Raw genomic sequence first — 15,639 nt, forward strand, 5'->3', positions numbered from 1 at the left:
ATAAAAAAAAATGATTATTAATTTACTGTAAAGGACTAACAAATTTGTCACTTTGAAAAAGAAGGAGTAAAGGTGACTAAGTAATTCCTAGAACGCAATGAAAACATTACAGCAGAGACATTATTGTCTATAAAAACAAATCAGAAGAGCCATGGGTAGATTATTTCCAGCGGAATAATGAAATAAACATCAAATGAAAAATACATAGCAATACCAAGTATGTGCATAATGCAGAGAAAATGAATTAGGAGACTTTTTAAACTCAATAATCCCTAGAAAAATACCACCCAAATATATTAACGGTCTAAAGTGCAGAAAATTTTTAAACTAGAAACACGAATTTTAGAAGCTGTTAATCATAGGATCTGCGTCTAATTCAGGATGAGTCTCTTCTCCGGATTCATCGCCATTTTTGTTACGAGGATAAAATAAAACGTCTGCAGATACTAATAAGAGAGGTTAGTAAATACTATATTCTGTTTTCAAATTTTGCTTCAGGCTTCAACTTGGACCATTGCAATGTTGCGTACCATGTCGCAGGCTCATTTTCGCTTGAGATCCTTCATTTCCAGCTGGGACGGAACGCCAAACAGCATCGGCCTCCACATAAACACGCGTTCCCTTCCTTAAAATAGTTTGAAGTCTGTCGAAATTGTAACTATCGAAAACATAAACCGAGTGAAAGGTAGGGGCTACGTCTTTTCCATTATTGGAAGCTACAGTATAACGCATATATTCGTTTCCTTTTTGAGACTGCAAACGCTCAACGTCTTTTGTTAAATTGCCAGTCAATGTCAAACGTTGAATATCTCTATAACGAACAGTCGATGAAGAAAACAGTCGTTTGGAAAATGCTCTGCTGGATTTTAAGAATAGCATGTTTTTAGTACCTTGAGCTCACAGGAAAGCAATTAATGGAGTCTTATTGTGTGGTGTTGTGGATGAGTGAAGTGCGCATACGTCGCATATACGAAGCGAAAAGTACTTGGAGAAGTGTGTGAATTGATAAAACCAAAGTTAGGGTAGAATTTGCTTTTAATTAGCTACATAGTAAAGAGTCTGAATATATTTCTACCCAAAATGAGCCATTTCCATGAGGTACTTTAGGTTTCTAATAAGTTTACGATACATTATGCTAGCATTTACAAATCAATGGAAGTAATACGAATTTTCTAATCTATGATCGTATATGATAAAAGTAATATCGGATTCATACTAATTCATACTAACAGTCATTGGATGCATGTTTGGTATATAAGCTGACATAAATTGAGTTTCGTAAATTCTATCATACTAGCATATCTAGGGATAGCAGAGGAAATAAATAATAAAATGCATTCTCTGCTCTTACAAGACGATCATTTAACATATTATAAAGGGGAAACGCATGGGTTCCAATCCGAATGATAATCCTCATCCAAGTTGTAGAGCTTCTCCATATCCTCTTTAGATATTTCGAAATCGAAAACGTCGCCATTCTCTTTGATCCTCCTGGGAGTAGAACTCTTGGGAAGTACAATGAATCCACGCTGTAGACAGTATCTAATCATGATTTGAGCCTCAGACTTGTTATACTTGCTAGCAATGGCGAGAAGTTGCTTGTTGCCAAACTTTTCACCATGAACAAGAGGAGCGTAGGCAGCAAGTTGGATACCCTTGGATTCACAGTAATCGACGACTTTTTGTTGGGAGCAAAAAGGGTGAAGTTCGATTTGATTGACACATGGTATAATCTTTGGATGGCTGTCCAACAATTCCTGGATGTGATGAGGACCAAAGTTGGAAACGCCGATAGCACGAAGTTTTCCCTCTTCAACACCTTTCTCCAACGCCTTCCATGATTCAATACGATCACCATAGGGAGAGTGAAGAAGAAACAGATCAATATAGCCAAGGCCACATGCCTTAACACTGGCATCAATACTGCTCAAAGTAGATTTGTACCCACTTAAATCATTAAGCTTGCTAGTGAACCAAATATCCTCTCGTTTCGTACCAGTCTCTTCCATGAACTTAAGGATGGCTCTTCCACAGTCAGCCTCGTTGTGATACATCTGAGCCGAATCGATGTGTCGATATCCGCATTGAAGGGCAGCATACACCGAATCGAAGCATTTTGTACGATTCACCATGTAAGAACCGTAAGCAAATTGAGGGCACTTAAGTCCATTGTTTAACTTAACAAATGATCCCAACATAATGTATGAACAAAAAAATAAAATTAAATTAAAAGAAAAAAGTCAAAAATTAATGAACGAGGAAATTGATAATTATTCAATTAAGCAATCAACGAGATTCAGCAAAATTGAATATAACCAAGCTGTTTTTCAATGCTATTGAGTATTTTTGAAATATTCAATATTTTCAACTACCAAAGAAAAGAACGTTATAAATTCTTTTCACTAAAATGGTATTGCTAACCCGACATGCGAACAACACAGTACTATTTATACCATGAAAAACTTCTGATATAACATTAATGAGTGGTAATGATAAGCAACATCCCGAAGCACCATCACGTTTTTACCTTACGTACAGCGACATGTAAAGAATGATGTTAACCCAGCTTTTCGTCACAAAAGTTCGTTAAGCTTCGAATTCGTACTAATCGATCGATGGAATTCAGCAATGTTCGTTCGAGAATGAAATGAATAAAATGCTATGTATGAGATCAATCGAAGCTTGTGACAAATGCTGAATCGCGAATATAGCGGTTTTTTGAGAAATTTGTGATTGAGCGGGTTTTATAGTTTTTAAGCGGATTTTTATGCGAGAGCAAAAGACTGAACTCCAATAGTAATTATTGATAAAAATGCATTTAATGAACAATGCGTTTGTACTTGCTGAGTATTAGCTTAATTGACATCAAGGTGTGGTAGACTTATAATCAACAAGAGAAAACGCTCTCAAGTTTTATTATACATTTTATTTATCTTACCTTTAAACATTATTCGTGTCTTTTAAACCGACGTAAATGTATGATTAAAATAGTATGGAATGCGCTACTTTGAAATGGACTGCTCTACCAGACTATTGCCGCTCCATTCCATATGTGAAACATAGGGAAAAGTTTTAAACTACAATGATTAGTTTTCGTTGTTTGATTTTTTTACGTAGACTGCATGAACGTGAATTCAATTCAATAAATAATATTAAGTAAAAGAATTTTCGCATCAGGAAGTAAGTGATGAAAAACGATTGTACATGCAACAGAACCCATTATGCAGGAAATCAACCTTTTTTGTTTGAATGTGCAGCCTCAATTGAAAGATAATCATCGGGTGTTTTTGCTTTCCTCAATATCCTTAGGCGAAAGGGGAAATGCAAGTTAAAACCTTCCCACTGCACAGATGGCCGAGAAATAAAAGGATTCAGATGATGATTCTTTGATAAATGCTGTTCTTCTTGAATATTTTTTGTGTTTTCTTACAAAAGTCATTGAACCGCAAACATACATGAAACATACATACAAACGTCGATACTTGGGCGGAACTATTAAATAAAACCAAACCCAAAAGTACCAACCCTTCTGGGTTTGGTTATTTTTCCAATTTTGTTTTCCGTCATTCTTGTAACCTCAAATGTGCAATATGCAAATTATTAATATCTAGTCTTCCTTGCATTTCTTCTTCCTGTTTTCCACATTCACCTGAATATCCTAATATAATACATACAACTTGTTTCATACTTTTTGTTTTTAAATTTTGTTTTCTCTTTCCTTCATAAAAAAGCAACAAAGAAAAGGTGCTTATTGAGCTTTTCAAATGTGAAATTTTTAGACACCATACTGTGCCTGAATCTGTGCGAGCACTTCAGGACTCGCTTGCCAGGATGCCTTACCATTAAACAACTCCACAGATCCTTGTAAAATCTTTTGAAACATATCACGAAGTTCGGCTGAAGGATTTTCATATTCGGCCACACAAAGGACAAACATTGGCAACAAGTATGAAAGTGCTTGTGGATTGCACGCCAATATGTTGCAGAATCCCCTAAACGCGGAATCTTTCTCTTCATTCTCACCCACCGTTTTGATGATTTCAAACCAAGGTTGATAAAACAACTCTAGGTGAGGGGCAACGAGCTCCGGGTTATAAACACCCAATCTGCCTATCGTGATCGCAACATTCTCAAGTACTGTAGTGTTCGATTTTTTAGATTTGAGGATACAGATCAATCTCTCCAATAACGGCTTTACCCATTGTTGCATGTCTTTTCCTAATTGCAAAGCCATTTCGCCAGCTGACCAAATAGCGTTGTTCGATGCACTCACATGTAACAAAGGAAGTTGCATTTGGGGAAGCATATCCACCAATAAAGCATCACAATACGGGCGTATTTGGTCAAAGCAGTACATACACATATCTCCCAACAAAGCATAAGCAGATTGACGAACTTCCGGCACCTCATCCTTGGCACAAATGCCAATGATTTGACCGAGTGGTGGGTCAGCTTGCGCAAGCAAAGGACTAACTTGACTACCCAAAGCTTGTATAATTCCACTAACCAAATCCAATGTAGTAACAAGGAAATCCCTATCTGGAACGTCAACTGTAGGATCATTTTGTGCAGTAGTGATTAGGTATAAGGTGTTGCGAAGAATTCGGAACGTGCGTGCATACGTTTCAGCTGCAAATGGCGCAAATCCGTCACGCAAAGCCACTGCAACAGATGAAAGACACTCAAATAGAGGGAAAAGATTAGGATCATCATCAGGAATCATGGACCATTTTTGAAGTAATGGGGTAATCAATAGTTCGATATACCGTTTATCATTCAAAGCAGATCCTACATAATCAGCGAGGGTCTGAACTGCGTCGTACAGAATGAGCACATTCTTGCGTTGGTACTTTTGGAATGCAAAAGCAAGGTTGGTAAGGATCGGTTCTAGATAAGGAACTAACGAAGGGCCAGCTTGCTCTTCCAGAATTGCAAAAGCCGAGCAACCAGCCTCTTGCACTTTTTTGTTATTATCAACCACCATGCGAAGCAATCCTTGCAAAAGTGGGACAAAGTACTTTTGACGATCCTCCTCGGACTCCAAACACGAAGCCCACTTGGAGTATCGACCAAGGGTCCAACATGTAATCGTACGGACCAGTGGCTTTTTACTATCTAAAAGCGAAAGAAAGTAAGGGTATAATTCTGGTAAATATTGAACCATTCCATCCATACAACCTTCTGCAATGGCACCAACGGCCAAAACACCGGCTTCTTGAACTTTCCAATCTTCACTCGTAAGACTTTGCTTCAGATGAGGAAGAATGATTTCAAGTAACCTTTGCTTCCAAAACGATGATAAAACATCCAGTGCAGCAGCCGAGCACTTTCGCAAATTCCAATCCATGAAAGCGTCATCATCCTCGTCAAATTCATCATCATCCTCGTCTTCATCTTCCAATTCATCAGCATCGGCGTTGGAAGAACCTTGTTGAGTAATTGGTCCCTGGGTATTCAAGGTAATCCTCGATTTACCCTTTGCATGCTGAGGACGAATATCCTCTTCTCTATCTTCAACATCATAGTCGTCAGCATCATTACCAAGTAACAGCAAGTCCATGTCTGAATAAACCATCCCTTGGAGAAGCATGGGGACTATTTTATCCAAATAAGGACCTAAAGCAGAGCAAAGATCGGGTTGTTCAGCAATTGCAAGCCAAAACTCACAAGCTTCTAATGCGACATTCTGATCAGAATCTTGAGTAGAGTACAACATGTATTCGACAATGCTTCCCAAGGAGGGTGCAATTTTATCAGGACGGACATCGAGCAGGTAAACAAGAGCTTGACAGACATTTTTACGCACATTTGGAGAAACGTCTGTTGCTAAGGCGTAGCATGTTTCAAGGAATGTATCAATATGGGCATAGAGAGATTGACTTTGAATTAGAACAAACTGGTTCAGACAGAAAAGGGCGTCCGTACGAATTTTTGGGTTCTCGTGTCGAGCAAGTTCAATAAACCGGGGTATCATAAAATCCAAGGGACGAGTACCATTGAAATCACGATCTAACTCTTGAGCCGAATCCTCACATATTTTAGTTAAGGCGCTGAATGCTCCTTCTTGAGTGGTAGAAGCAGGGCTAGAAAGCATTTCCATTAATTGTGGCAATACTTCAGGCCAAGTACTAATTCCCCAACGACTAATGATTGTAGTGATCACATTACCAGATATGCCTCGAATGAGTTGTTCAGGGTCACACAAACCGCGAATAACTGTTGACTTTGTGTAATCGAGGCTCTGCAAACCTGAACCAGACTCTAAGCTTGAAACACGAACATTGTTCTTCAACAAAAGACCAGCAGCAGATCTAATTGAAACACTAAGCTCCGTAGCGTTGATGAGAATGCAAGTAAGGTAATTATTTAGATCTGGTATATCCTTTGCTTTCTCAAGCAACTATAATAAAGTTAGTTATGCCATTTGATTTCTTCTTCACACGTCGTTACACACGTGAAGTAAAAAGAAGCATCTTCTACAACGAGAAAGAAACTTTTAATTTTAGAAAAAAAAAATCTTACATTTAAAGCAGCATTCCTAGTCTGAGAGTTTTCGGAGAGTGAATTCTTTATCACTTCTGAAAGTTCTACGAGGACTTGTTCCTGGAGAACCCAAGGATTGTCCCCCATCTTACTCTGTACTTACTGTAAGAAGTTGTTGGTAGTAGTTCTCTGATGAGTGTGGGGAAGGCAGGTAGTACCATTCCAAGCAATTCCAAGATTTACATTTACCAGAGTGGTATGCTATGATTCGTTAAAAAATAAATGGATTCCAGTATTTGTTTTCACATTTAAACATGTATTGACAGGATTTTTCTACCAAGTAAAAAGTTCATATTGCAAATTTCCCGTAGACGCATCTCAACACTCACAGCACAGTATAATGATCTCATGTATTAAATAAATTAATTTACAGAATAAAAAAAAAAGAATTTTAGCACGTAGCTCCCCTATATCACTTTAAATTTGTTGATTTTTCTTCAAAAAATTTACGAAAAGTCCATTGGGTTGCATGTTACCTGCTGACGAAGAGAATAGCACTGTCTATGGAAAACCATGCAATGTTATTTAGGAATTTAGGGGCGGATTGATATTGTTTTGAATACTAAAAAAGAATTATATTTAAGCTCCATGTTATTCAAGAGAAGTATTTGAGCGACAAGCCATGCGCGGATAACACCATTGAGTTTAAATTACTATTGCTCGAACGTGGCAATATTTTAACTTCTCCAATTTATGTTCAGGCCCAATAAACACGTGCAAAGAAAGCTATTGAGTAGCATAGACAATTATCTAGGTCAATCATAAATATGTCTAACTCTGTACATTAACCATAAGAAGAATTATTCATCGTTATAAGGAATGGCTGCGTTCTCCTTATTTTTTTACAATATTTATGTATATACTTAATCACGTTAATATAGCTTACGAGTATACTGATTGCAACATTGTGTTTCGCTAAATATATATCGTTTCGCTACGAACTGCTCTTTAGTTTTCAAGGATGCAATAAAATACCGTAAAAGTTCTCCATTTTACCGGAATATTGCTGTATTCAGAATGCGCCCCTGGAGATGTTTATTGATATGTATACATATTCTTATAATAATATTGGAAGTGCGATAGCTACTAGTAAATTGATGAGTGCAGTTTAAATTTGATAATATTCTATATAGTTTTAATGATTAAATTAAGATTCAAATATACTAATCATCATTAGGACTTAACGGCATCTATTTATACGATATTTCAAAAAGATAAAAAGCATTTGACTTATACAGGAATGCAGTGTGCCGCGGTGTAATGTCCTATAGTGCAGAATCACAGTGTAACGTCAACATGACATTTACGCGGAGCTGGGCTGATGGAGTCGCTCCTCTAAACCAAGCATATTAAAAGGTGTAGTAATTTGAAAGGATTCATAAGAATTCATACTTTTAAAAGGTACTTTATTAGTAAGGAATTATTTAATTATTTATTATTATTTCTTATTCCTTGCTTATTGCTTTAAATTGAAGCTTTTTGCTTATTGACGATTTCAAAGTAAGTACACGATGCTTTGTTCTATGTTCATTTTAATCGCTTTTGTTCAACTAACCTGTATCTGCAGACATTCATAACATTTTCTTACGTATCCTTTCTTTTTGTGACTCGTCGTTGAACTTTCAATCGGATTCTTTAGTTTTCTGCTTTTCTGCGAACTTAATCTACAAATTGCCATTTGAAACTTTCGAGCATCACTGGGATTGGTATCGTTGTGAAAAATTATATGTCTAATACTTTCAAACATTGCTAAAATCAATATAATAATTCTTGAAATCCCCGAAATTAGAAGGATTTTTATCACATATTCGATTATACTTCTATCATTTGAATTATTCTCTCTGACTAACATTTAAAACATTGTGGCCTGTTGTATGCTATCAAGGATCAGATACATTCATTGCAAGTTAGACAGCGATCAATTATTTTGAAAAATTAAAAAATCATTTCTCTCAATCATAATTGAATCCCCCTGAACTTTGTTGTAGGAACAGATATCTCTTACCAAAGAAGTTCCACCAAACGTTCCTCTCATTTCTCTTTTGCTTTTAAAGCTTAGTTTCATTAAAATATGTCTGTAGATGAAAATCAATTGGAGAATGGACAACTTCTATCCTCCGAAAATGAGGCATCATCACCTTTTAAAGAGTCTATCCCTTCTCGCTCTTCCCTCTACTTAATAGCTCTTACAGTTTCACTTTTGGGAGTTCAATTGACTTGGTCGGTTGAACTTGGTTATGGTACACCGTATTTATTCTCACTTGGTCTTCGTAAAGAATGGACTTCAATTATATGGATTGCCGGTCCTTTGACTGGAATATTAATTCAGCCAATTGCTGGTATATTGTCCGACCGGGTTAATTCAAGAATAGGTCGGCGGAGACCGTTCATGCTCTGTGCTAGTTTGTTAGGAACATTCAGCTTATTCCTTATGGGCTGGGCCCCTGATATTTGCCTCTTTATATTTAGCAATGAGGTTCTAATGAAACGTGTTACTATCGTTTTGGCTACGATTAGCATTTATTTGCTTGACGTGGCCGTCAATGTCGGTATGTGAATTTAGGGATTTAGTTTTCAGAGTAGTAGTTCATACAAATGACTAACTTTATAACTAGTAATGGCTAGCACTCGATCTTTAATTGTTGATTCAGTCCGTTCAGATCAACAGCATGAAGCAAATTCCTGGGCTGGAAGAATGATAGGTGTAGGCAATGTGCTTGGGTACTTACTAGGCTATTTACCTCTATATCGCATCTTCTCCTTTCTCAATTTCACACAGTTACAGGTGTTTTGCGTACTTGCCTCCATTTCCTTGGTACTCACAGTTACCATCACAACAATATTTGTGAGTGAAAGGAGATTCCCACCAGTTGAACACGAGAAATCGGTTGCTGGAGAAATCTTTGAATTTTTTACAACTATGCGACAAAGTATTACCGCACTTCCATTTACATTAAAAAGAATTTGTTTTGTTCAATTTTTTGCATACTTTGGATGGTTTCCATTTTTGTTTTATATTACTACCTATGTGGGTATTTTATATTTACGCCATGCTCCTAAAGGCCATGAAGAAGATTGGGACATGGCGACTCGTCAAGGGTCGTTCGCATTACTGCTTTTTGCTATCATTTCTCTTGCCGCAAATACAGCACTTCCATTGTTGCTCGAGGACACGGAGGATGATGAGGAGGACGAATCGAGTGATGCATCTAATAATGAATACAACATTCAAGAAAGAAACGATCTCGGAAATATAAGAACTGGTACTAATACACCCCGTCTTGGTAATTTGAGCGAAACAACTTCTTTCCGTTCGGAAAATGAGCCCTCACGACGCAGGCTTTTACCGTCTAGTAGATCAATTATGACAACGATATCCTCCAAGGTACAAATCAAAGGACTTACTCTTCCTATTCTGTGGTTGAGCTCCCATGTCCTTTTTGGTGTTTGTATGTTGAGCACGATATTCTTGCAAACATCATGGCAAGCGCAGGCAATGGTAGCTATCTGTGGACTGTCCTGGGCATGTACTCTATGGATTCCATATTCGCTATTTTCTTCAGAAATAGGGAAGCTTGGATTACGAGAAAGCAGTGGCAAAATGATTGGTGTTCACAATGTATTTATATCTGCCCCCCAAGTGTTGAGCACCATCATTGCCACCATTGTATTTATTCAATCGGAGGGCAGTCATCGAGACATCGCCGACAATAGTATAGCATGGGTGTTGAGAATTGGAGGTATATCTGCATTTCTAGCCGCGTACCAATGCCGGCATCTTTTGCCCATCAACTTTTGAAAGAATTCAGATGATGAATGTCGCAAAAATATGCAATTCGATGATATGTGAACATGAATATTATGAATAATTTACGATTGACGAAATATGAGTGAAAGCAATTGCTGTTTTTTCTAAAAGTGTAATTTGAATAAAAGAATGGAGAGGCAACGAAGAGTAATGGCATTATCAAAAGGATTTGTTTGATTGGGCAAACAATACACTGTCAAGATGGAAAAGGAAAGTTTTTCTTTGCATTTGATACAAGATTCATACTTGTGTAGAGTATAGCATGAACCAATATAAAAGATATACTTATAGTGTATAAAGGATATAAAAAGTAATAAAAATGAAAATCAACTTGATTGGACTATCTCTCTATTAATGGACACAAAAAAAACCATGGTGGCAGTAGTAATACTAGCAGATGTTTGAACTTTCTCGATTGATCCGAGTTTAAATTAGTATACAGTAAGAAGAAGCGAGCTTTGCGTAAGAAAAAGGGCAACAACACCATGTTGATCACAGTAAAGGGAAAAACAATGCATTGCCAAGCTTGTTTTCATTACAAAAAGAAAGAGTTAAAACGGAGAAAGAGCCTCAAATTAAGCTAAAAGAGCCAAATTATAAAAAGAATTTTCAGTCATATAGAATGATAATTCAGTATAATAATATGTTTGTAAGCATAAGAACTTTTGAAAGCTTCCGCTGTAATAAATAACATGTTATGTAATTCTCCATGTGCTCTTTCATCTAATCGGTCATACCATTATGAACATGCAATTAGCATCTAAACTACCTGCCTACTTTGTATAGCCTGCCAAGTCAGCTTAGTGTGTTAGGTAGCTAAGACTCCGTGTCCTCCTTGTCTAAGCCAAACGACCCAACTCGACAAGGCGTTGTCGCAATCTTCCCGCTAAGCGGTAGTGGAAATTTTTCTTCCGCACTGGCGGTCGGATTGTCTGCGAGCAAATCCTGACAAGGAACAATGGGGGTTTACGAGTTTAGGGAGCCGACCGCCCCGCTGGTGAACAAAACCGGGTGTAATTAAGTTACAATTTCACTTAGGAAAAGCCCGAGGATTTCAGAAAAAAAATGATTTCCATACTGCGCTACAAAACAGAAGTATATTAAATTACTATTGTAAAGAATGAAGCGATTTTAGAAAAGCGATGACAGTTTTTGTAGGTGCATGAATTGTGGTAACATTTTTCACTACTGCTTCCTCTAATGCACAAACTCCTTTTACCTTTTACCATCCCCAGCTTGGTTTGGACAAAATTGCGACAGCCACAATTGAACGCGTATTTTTTCCTGTTATACGAAGGAATAATATAATAAAAGTGTTTTTTTTCTTGGGAATAAAAAAAAAAAGTTCGTTGATTCACTTTCTTCTTTTAATTTTTGGTAAGGAACGAGACAGGCAGTGTCTCTAGCAGTTGTGTTTATAAGGACAAAATTGCGCTGAAACCGCTTAAGCGAAGGTAAGACTACGATAAAGAAAATCCATAAGGCATGCATCGTGCACCCGCACAGTCATCCTTATCCTCCTCGCCATTTGCGCATGCATCTCTGAATGGAAAAGCTGCTCCAAGTTGATTTCATTTTTACTAGCGGCCATCTTGTTTCCATTCGTTTGGGGATGCATGTAATTAGATGCGCCATTATTGGGCGTTGACATTTACTTCCTTCGGGAAATTGCCGTCGGGGATTTTTTTTTCTTGTTCGTGAGTCTTGTTGGTGCTTAAAAATAGCGAGGCGTCCGTTTCAGGATTCATTACTAACCTAGTTCCTTTTTAGGCCCGCACAGCGATTTGTAATAGTTGCTATCTAGGACAATCTTGACGAAATCCGCTGTTGCAATAAAATCCGCAATTCCTCCTTTCTTTTTTGAATTTCCTAACTGAACAGCAATTCTTTAGGCATAAACTTAACGAAAGCTAACCTCCGAAACGAATTGTGCTTGTAATATCGTCCAGTTGAAAACATTTAAGTTTATTGACTGGTTTTCCGATAATATTTCTCATCGTTACATCTTCTGTCTTATTTATAGTAAGGTAAATTTTTTATCTTACCTATTTCTTTAAATAAGTAACTAAAGGTTGACCTGTTGCTTTCTTTCTACGTTTCCCATCGTTATCCAGAGATCGATTTGGATACCGTAATATTTTTCCCTAAATAACTATACCGGGGTGTTGCAAATTCGTACCTTCTAATACCACAGTCGATAGCATCGTTATTTGCCCGCTAGGTCTTGGTTGGATTGTTTTTTTTTCTAATTTGCTCAACCTTTTTCTTGCTCTGTAAGAAGGATTGGATAGACACTTTGAAAGTTGGTTGATCCATTGAAAGGGTTTTAAGAAATAAAAAATATATATTAGTCAAAGCGTTGACTCTATATCCTCTTCTCTCGGTCGCATTTTTTCTATAAGATTGGATCGATTTTTTGCTGGTTTTGGGTTTTTCATTGTCACTCTCTTTCTTTATTTTTCTTATTTAAATAATGGAACGCGTTGTGAAATTAGCTGCAAAGCACTGCCCCTTCGTTAGTAAAGCCGATCCTAGTGCTTTGCGTCGTATGGCTGGTGCTGGTCTTATTCGCGCAGGAGCCCGTTGTCCAGTTGTTAGACATGCACTTCCTGTGGCTGCTGCTACTGGTGCTGACGTGTCTCGTGGGTTTAAATCCGACTCCAAGCAAATGGCTATGGAGCCTTCTTTGGATGAGATTCATCTAAAGGCTGGCGTCGTCAATACTGGTTCTCGTACATGTCGCCATGCTGATGCTGTCAAGGCTGCTGCTGAGGCTGCTACCACTACTCCTGTTACTAAAAAGCACCAAATGCCAAAGCACTATGCTTCGGATTTGAACGGTGTTGGACCTGCCACCACTCCTAGATTCGACTATGACACTTTTTATCGTGAAGAACTTGATAAGAAACATCGAGACAAATCTTATCGTTACTTCAATAATATTAACCGCCTCGCCAAAGAGTATCCTCTTGCTCATTTGGCTGATCCGAATACGCGCGTTGAAGTCTGGTGTAGTAATGACTACTTAAACATGGGTGGTCATAAGAAAATTCGGGAGGCTATGCACCAGTGTATTGAAACCTATGGTGGTGGTGCCGGTGGTACTAGAAACATTGCTGGACATAATCAGCATGCAGTACGCCTTGAAAAGTCCTTGGCTGATTTACATCAAAAACCAGCTGCTCTCGTTTTTGGAAGTTGCTATGTGGCCAATGATGCCACTTTATCTACACTTGGCAGGAAATTGCCTAACTGCATATTTTTGAGTGATGAAATGAACCATGCTTCAATGATTAATGGTATTCGTAATTCTCGTTGCGAAAAAATCATATTCAAGCATAATGATCTTGTTGATTTAGAAGCCAAACTTGCTTCCCTTCCCTTAAATCGCCCAAAGATCATTGCTTTTGAGTCAGTTTATAGTATGAGTGGAAACGTTGCACCTATTTCCGAAATCTGTGATTTGGCTAAGAAATATGGTGCTATCACATTTTTGGATGAAGTACATGCTGTTGGTATGTACGGACCTCGTGGAGCTGGTGTTGCTGAAGAAACTCCTGGTTTGTTAAGTCGAGTCGACATTATAACGGGTACCTTGGCTAAATCCTATGGTTGTGTTGGTGGTTACATTGCAGCTTCTAGCACGTTAGTCGACATGATTCGTTCACTTGCCCCCGGGTTCATCTTTACTACTTCACTCCCTCCTCACGTTATGGTGGGTGCCTTGACTGCGGTCGAGCATCTAAAGGTTTCCAACGTAGAACGTGAACAACAAAGATCTGCTGTTCGTCGTGTTAAACAATCTCTATCTGAAATCGGAATTCCCGTTCTTTCGAATGATACCCACATTGTCCCAGCCATGGTTGGAGATGCCCACTTGGCTAAGTTGGCTAGTGACTCTTTATTACATGATCACAATATTTACGTCCAGAGTATTAATTTTCCTACTGTCTCTGTTGGAACAGAACGCCTCCGTATCACTCCTACCCCGGCCCATAACACCGAGCATTATGTTCAAAGCTTGACCAACGCTATGAATGATGTTTGGAGCAAATTCAACATCAATCGCATTGATGGATGGGAAAAAAGGGGCATTGATGTAGGTCGTCTCTGTAAGTTCCCTGTCCTTCCTTTTACTACGACTCATTAAAGATTGAAATAACAGCATTTTTATTTAATGTCTGTTTTTTTTGTTTACATGGAGTTTAGAAAGAATAAATTCTTATCGACAGGATGCAATAATCTTTTTTTGGTAATCATTTAGAATTAATTCAACTACTAAAGTAATCAAACAAGGCGTATTCCAAAAATTTTTGAGTAATGTAAGCAGAAAAAAAATTATTATTTAACTTAGCAAAATGTCTGCTGACTTTGTAACTAAAGCTATTTTGTCGCGGTCCTCAGCATTTAGGAAGAAAGAAGGGATTCTGAAGGTAAAAAGAATACATACTATTTAGATTCTAAAATTTAACAATGAAAACCGCTGTTCATGTACGTAATTAAGAAATATTAGATACGAACTGGTTTTTGGTAGCGTGAGACTATAACTTGAGATCCACAGAACAAGAAGAAAACCTATAGATTTTAAGTTAGCTGACTTATTTATAACTAAGCCAATCCATAAATAAGAATAGAAGACCCTTCTGCTACACTCAAATTCATGGAATACTTGAAGCAGTTTTCACTATTTCTGAAAAATATATTCATCAAACATACAGCATAGATAACCACAGCACCAAGGCAGGTTTTAGCAACTTGTTTTCCAGTAAGGCCACTTCCAACCAAATCATGCATCAATGTTTCTGCTTCTATGGAAAACAGATAAGACAGTACCAACAGAAATACTATTCCAATAAGCGATAGACCAGTACAAGCCTTAGCTAAATCGTAAGTCGTTAGAATAAGAAATTCACAAAAAATCGTGCAACCAATTTTTGTCATTTCAGCATGTCCAAGCCCAAGCGTATTAAGTTGCGTTTACATACCTAATCCAGGACTAACCAGAGGCTTCATCGAGATGATTAATTGTTGCTTTTTGTAATGCGTTTAGACCTTCAAAAGAGCTACAATAGCGTCAGTAATGAGTTGGTTTTTATCTATACAGGCTTAATGAACGCTTGCACCAAGTAGCAATGTTTGTTCAAGACAATCTTGAATATTGAGTGAGGTTCCGAATCTCTATGGACCTTAGAAAACCACGTCACATAACGTTATGCTATTATAATAAATTATAACTTCAACACAGTAAATAACTTTAACCGATTTTGAAATGCAATGCTTAAATGAAT

The 15,639-nt window shown here is 37.6% G+C and overlaps 7 protein-coding genes and 12 long non-coding RNA genes across 19 annotated transcripts; 10 read left to right on the forward strand and 9 right to left on the reverse strand.

The window, feature by feature from the left end:
- Nucleotides 1-12: 12 nt before the first annotated feature.
- Nucleotides 13-939, reverse strand: rim1 (single-strand DNA-binding protein Rim1). The gene is made up of 2 exons (NM_001019804.3): nucleotides 531-939; nucleotides 13-446 (listed from the first exon to the last, which is right to left on the reverse strand). Exons 1-2 carry the CDS (start codon nucleotides 877-879, stop codon nucleotides 343-345), a joined length of 453 nt encoding a protein of 150 aa, NP_594383.1. The 5' UTR covers nucleotides 880-939; the 3' UTR covers nucleotides 13-342.
- A 247-nt stretch (nucleotides 940-1,186) lies between these two features.
- On the reverse strand, nucleotides 1,187-2,494 carry SPOM_SPAC2F3.05C (xylose and arabinose reductase). The gene has a single exon (NM_001019805.3). The coding sequence runs from the start codon at nucleotides 2,196-2,198 to the stop codon at nucleotides 1,371-1,373; it is 828 nt and encodes a 275-aa protein (NP_594384.1). The 5' UTR covers nucleotides 2,199-2,494; the 3' UTR covers nucleotides 1,187-1,370.
- Nucleotides 1,367-3,243, forward strand: SPOM_SPNCRNA.3754. Its single transcript, NR_193117.1, has one exon. It is a non-coding gene; the product is annotated as a non-coding RNA (long non-coding RNA).
- kap104 (karyopherin/importin beta family nuclear import signal receptor Kap104) lies at nucleotides 3,095-6,663 on the reverse strand. The gene is made up of 2 exons (NM_001019806.3): nucleotides 6,523-6,663; nucleotides 3,095-6,400 (listed from the first exon to the last, which is right to left on the reverse strand). The coding sequence occupies exons 1-2, from the start codon at nucleotides 6,628-6,630 to the stop codon at nucleotides 3,776-3,778; spliced, it is 2,733 nt and encodes a 910-aa protein (NP_594385.1). The 5' UTR covers nucleotides 6,631-6,663; the 3' UTR covers nucleotides 3,095-3,775.
- On the forward strand, nucleotides 3,413-3,966 carry SPOM_SPNCRNA.3755. The gene has a single exon (NR_193118.1). It is a non-coding gene; the product is annotated as a non-coding RNA (long non-coding RNA).
- On the forward strand, nucleotides 4,078-4,633 carry SPOM_SPNCRNA.3756. The gene has a single exon (NR_193119.1). It is a non-coding gene; the product is annotated as a non-coding RNA (long non-coding RNA).
- On the forward strand, nucleotides 5,354-6,345 carry SPOM_SPNCRNA.3757. The gene has a single exon (NR_193120.1). It is a non-coding gene; the product is annotated as a non-coding RNA (long non-coding RNA).
- A 158-nt stretch (nucleotides 6,664-6,821) lies between the features above and the next one.
- SPOM_SPNCRNA.3758 lies at nucleotides 6,822-7,597 on the forward strand. The gene has a single exon (NR_193121.1). It is a non-coding gene; the product is annotated as a non-coding RNA (long non-coding RNA).
- A 325-nt stretch (nucleotides 7,598-7,922) lies between these two features.
- Nucleotides 7,923-10,711, forward strand: sut1 (plasma membrane sucrose/maltose:proton symporter Sut1). Its single transcript, NM_001356140.2, has 3 exons — nucleotides 7,923-8,043; nucleotides 8,111-9,092; nucleotides 9,159-10,711. The coding sequence occupies exons 2-3, from the start codon at nucleotides 8,615-8,617 to the stop codon at nucleotides 10,340-10,342; spliced, it is 1,662 nt and encodes a 553-aa protein (NP_001342860.1). The 5' UTR covers nucleotides 7,923-8,043; nucleotides 8,111-8,614; the 3' UTR covers nucleotides 10,343-10,711.
- Nucleotides 8,090-8,395, reverse strand: SPOM_SPAC2F3.07C (uncharacterized protein; the record flags this gene model as incomplete). The annotated part of the gene is made up of 1 exon (NM_001019807.1): nucleotides 8,090-8,395. One exon carries the CDS (start codon nucleotides 8,393-8,395, stop codon nucleotides 8,090-8,092), a length of 306 nt encoding a protein of 101 aa, NP_594386.1.
- Nucleotides 8,696-8,954, reverse strand: SPOM_SPNCRNA.3759. Its single transcript, NR_193122.1, has one exon. It is a non-coding gene; the product is annotated as a non-coding RNA (long non-coding RNA).
- On the reverse strand, nucleotides 9,082-9,331 carry SPOM_SPNCRNA.3760. The gene has a single exon (NR_193123.1). It is a non-coding gene; the product is annotated as a non-coding RNA (long non-coding RNA).
- SPOM_SPNCRNA.949 lies at nucleotides 9,511-12,898 on the reverse strand. Its single transcript, NR_151340.1, has one exon. It is a non-coding gene; the product is annotated as a non-coding RNA (long non-coding RNA).
- SPOM_SPNCRNA.3761 lies at nucleotides 10,880-11,380 on the forward strand. Its single transcript, NR_193124.1, has one exon. It is a non-coding gene; the product is annotated as a non-coding RNA (long non-coding RNA).
- On the forward strand, nucleotides 11,404-11,665 carry SPOM_SPNCRNA.950. Its single transcript, NR_151342.1, has one exon. It is a non-coding gene; the product is annotated as a non-coding RNA (long non-coding RNA).
- hem1 (5-aminolevulinate synthase) lies at nucleotides 12,227-14,648 on the forward strand. Its single transcript, NM_001019809.3, has one exon. It carries the CDS (start codon nucleotides 12,825-12,827, stop codon nucleotides 14,499-14,501), a length of 1,677 nt encoding a protein of 558 aa, NP_594388.1. The 5' UTR covers nucleotides 12,227-12,824; the 3' UTR covers nucleotides 14,502-14,648.
- On the reverse strand, nucleotides 13,916-14,120 carry SPOM_SPNCRNA.3762. The gene has a single exon (NR_193125.1). It is a non-coding gene; the product is annotated as a non-coding RNA (long non-coding RNA).
- On the reverse strand, nucleotides 14,602-15,498 carry SPOM_SPAC2F3.18C (ribonuclease kappa-like protein). The gene is made up of 3 exons (NM_001019810.4): nucleotides 15,337-15,498; nucleotides 15,068-15,231; nucleotides 14,602-14,926 (listed from the first exon to the last, which is right to left on the reverse strand). The coding sequence occupies exons 1-3, from the start codon at nucleotides 15,362-15,364 to the stop codon at nucleotides 14,861-14,863; spliced, it is 258 nt and encodes an 85-aa protein (NP_001018267.3). The 5' UTR covers nucleotides 15,365-15,498; the 3' UTR covers nucleotides 14,602-14,860.
- On the forward strand, nucleotides 15,065-15,568 carry SPOM_SPNCRNA.3763. The gene has a single exon (NR_193126.1). It is a non-coding gene; the product is annotated as a non-coding RNA (long non-coding RNA).
- Nucleotides 15,569-15,639: the final 71 nt, after the last annotated feature.

This window comes from Schizosaccharomyces pombe, assembly GCF_000002945.2.
Source record: "Schizosaccharomyces pombe strain 972h- genome assembly, chromosome: I".
In the NCBI taxonomy this organism is placed as follows: Eukaryota; Fungi; Ascomycota; class Schizosaccharomycetes; order Schizosaccharomycetales; family Schizosaccharomycetaceae; genus Schizosaccharomyces; species Schizosaccharomyces pombe.

What these genes read in the sequence shown, in the direction of transcription:
- SPOM_SPAC2F3.05C (NM_001019805.3), bottom strand. Translation starts at nt 2,198, where the DNA reads ATGTTGGGATCATTTGTTAAGTTAAACAATGGACTTAAGTGCCCTCAA.
- SPOM_SPAC2F3.18C (NM_001019810.4), bottom strand. Translation starts at nt 15,364, where the DNA reads ATGAAGCCTCTGGTTAGTCCTGGATTAG. An exon ending in TCTGGTTAGTCCTGGATTAG is followed by an intron (nt 15,232 to 15,336) that starts GTATGTAAACGC and finishes CTTACGATTTAG; the next exon opens with CTAAGGCTTGTACTGGTCTA. An exon ending in GTGCTGTGGTTATCTATGCT is followed by an intron (nt 14,927 to 15,067) that starts GTATGTTTGATG and finishes TAAAATCTATAG; the next exon opens with GTTTTCTTCTTGTTCTGTGG.
- sut1 (NM_001356140.2), top strand. Translation starts at nt 8,615, where the DNA reads ATGTCTGTAGATGAAAATCAATTGGAGAATGGACAACTTCTATCCTCC. An exon ending in TGACGTGGCCGTCAATGTCG is followed by an intron (nt 9,093 to 9,158) that starts GTATGTGAATTT and finishes CTTTATAACTAG; the next exon opens with TAATGGCTAGCACTCGATCT.
- kap104 (NM_001019806.3), bottom strand. Translation starts at nt 6,630, where the DNA reads ATGGGGGACAATCCTTGGGTTCTCCAGGAACAAGTCCTCGTAGAACTT. An exon ending in CTAGGAATGCTGCTTTAAAT is followed by an intron (nt 6,401 to 6,522) that starts GTAAGATTTTTT and finishes ACTTTATTATAG; the next exon opens with TTGCTTGAGAAAGCAAAGGA.
- hem1 (NM_001019809.3), top strand. Translation starts at nt 12,825, where the DNA reads ATGGAACGCGTTGTGAAATTAGCTGCAAAGCACTGCCCCTTCGTTAGT.
- rim1 (NM_001019804.3), bottom strand. Translation starts at nt 879, where the DNA reads ATGCTATTCTTAAAATCCAGCAGAGCATTTTCCAAACGACTGTTTTCT. An exon ending in GAAAATGAGCCTGCGACATG is followed by an intron (nt 447 to 530) that starts GTACGCAACATT and finishes CTCTCTTATTAG; the next exon opens with TATCTGCAGACGTTTTATTT.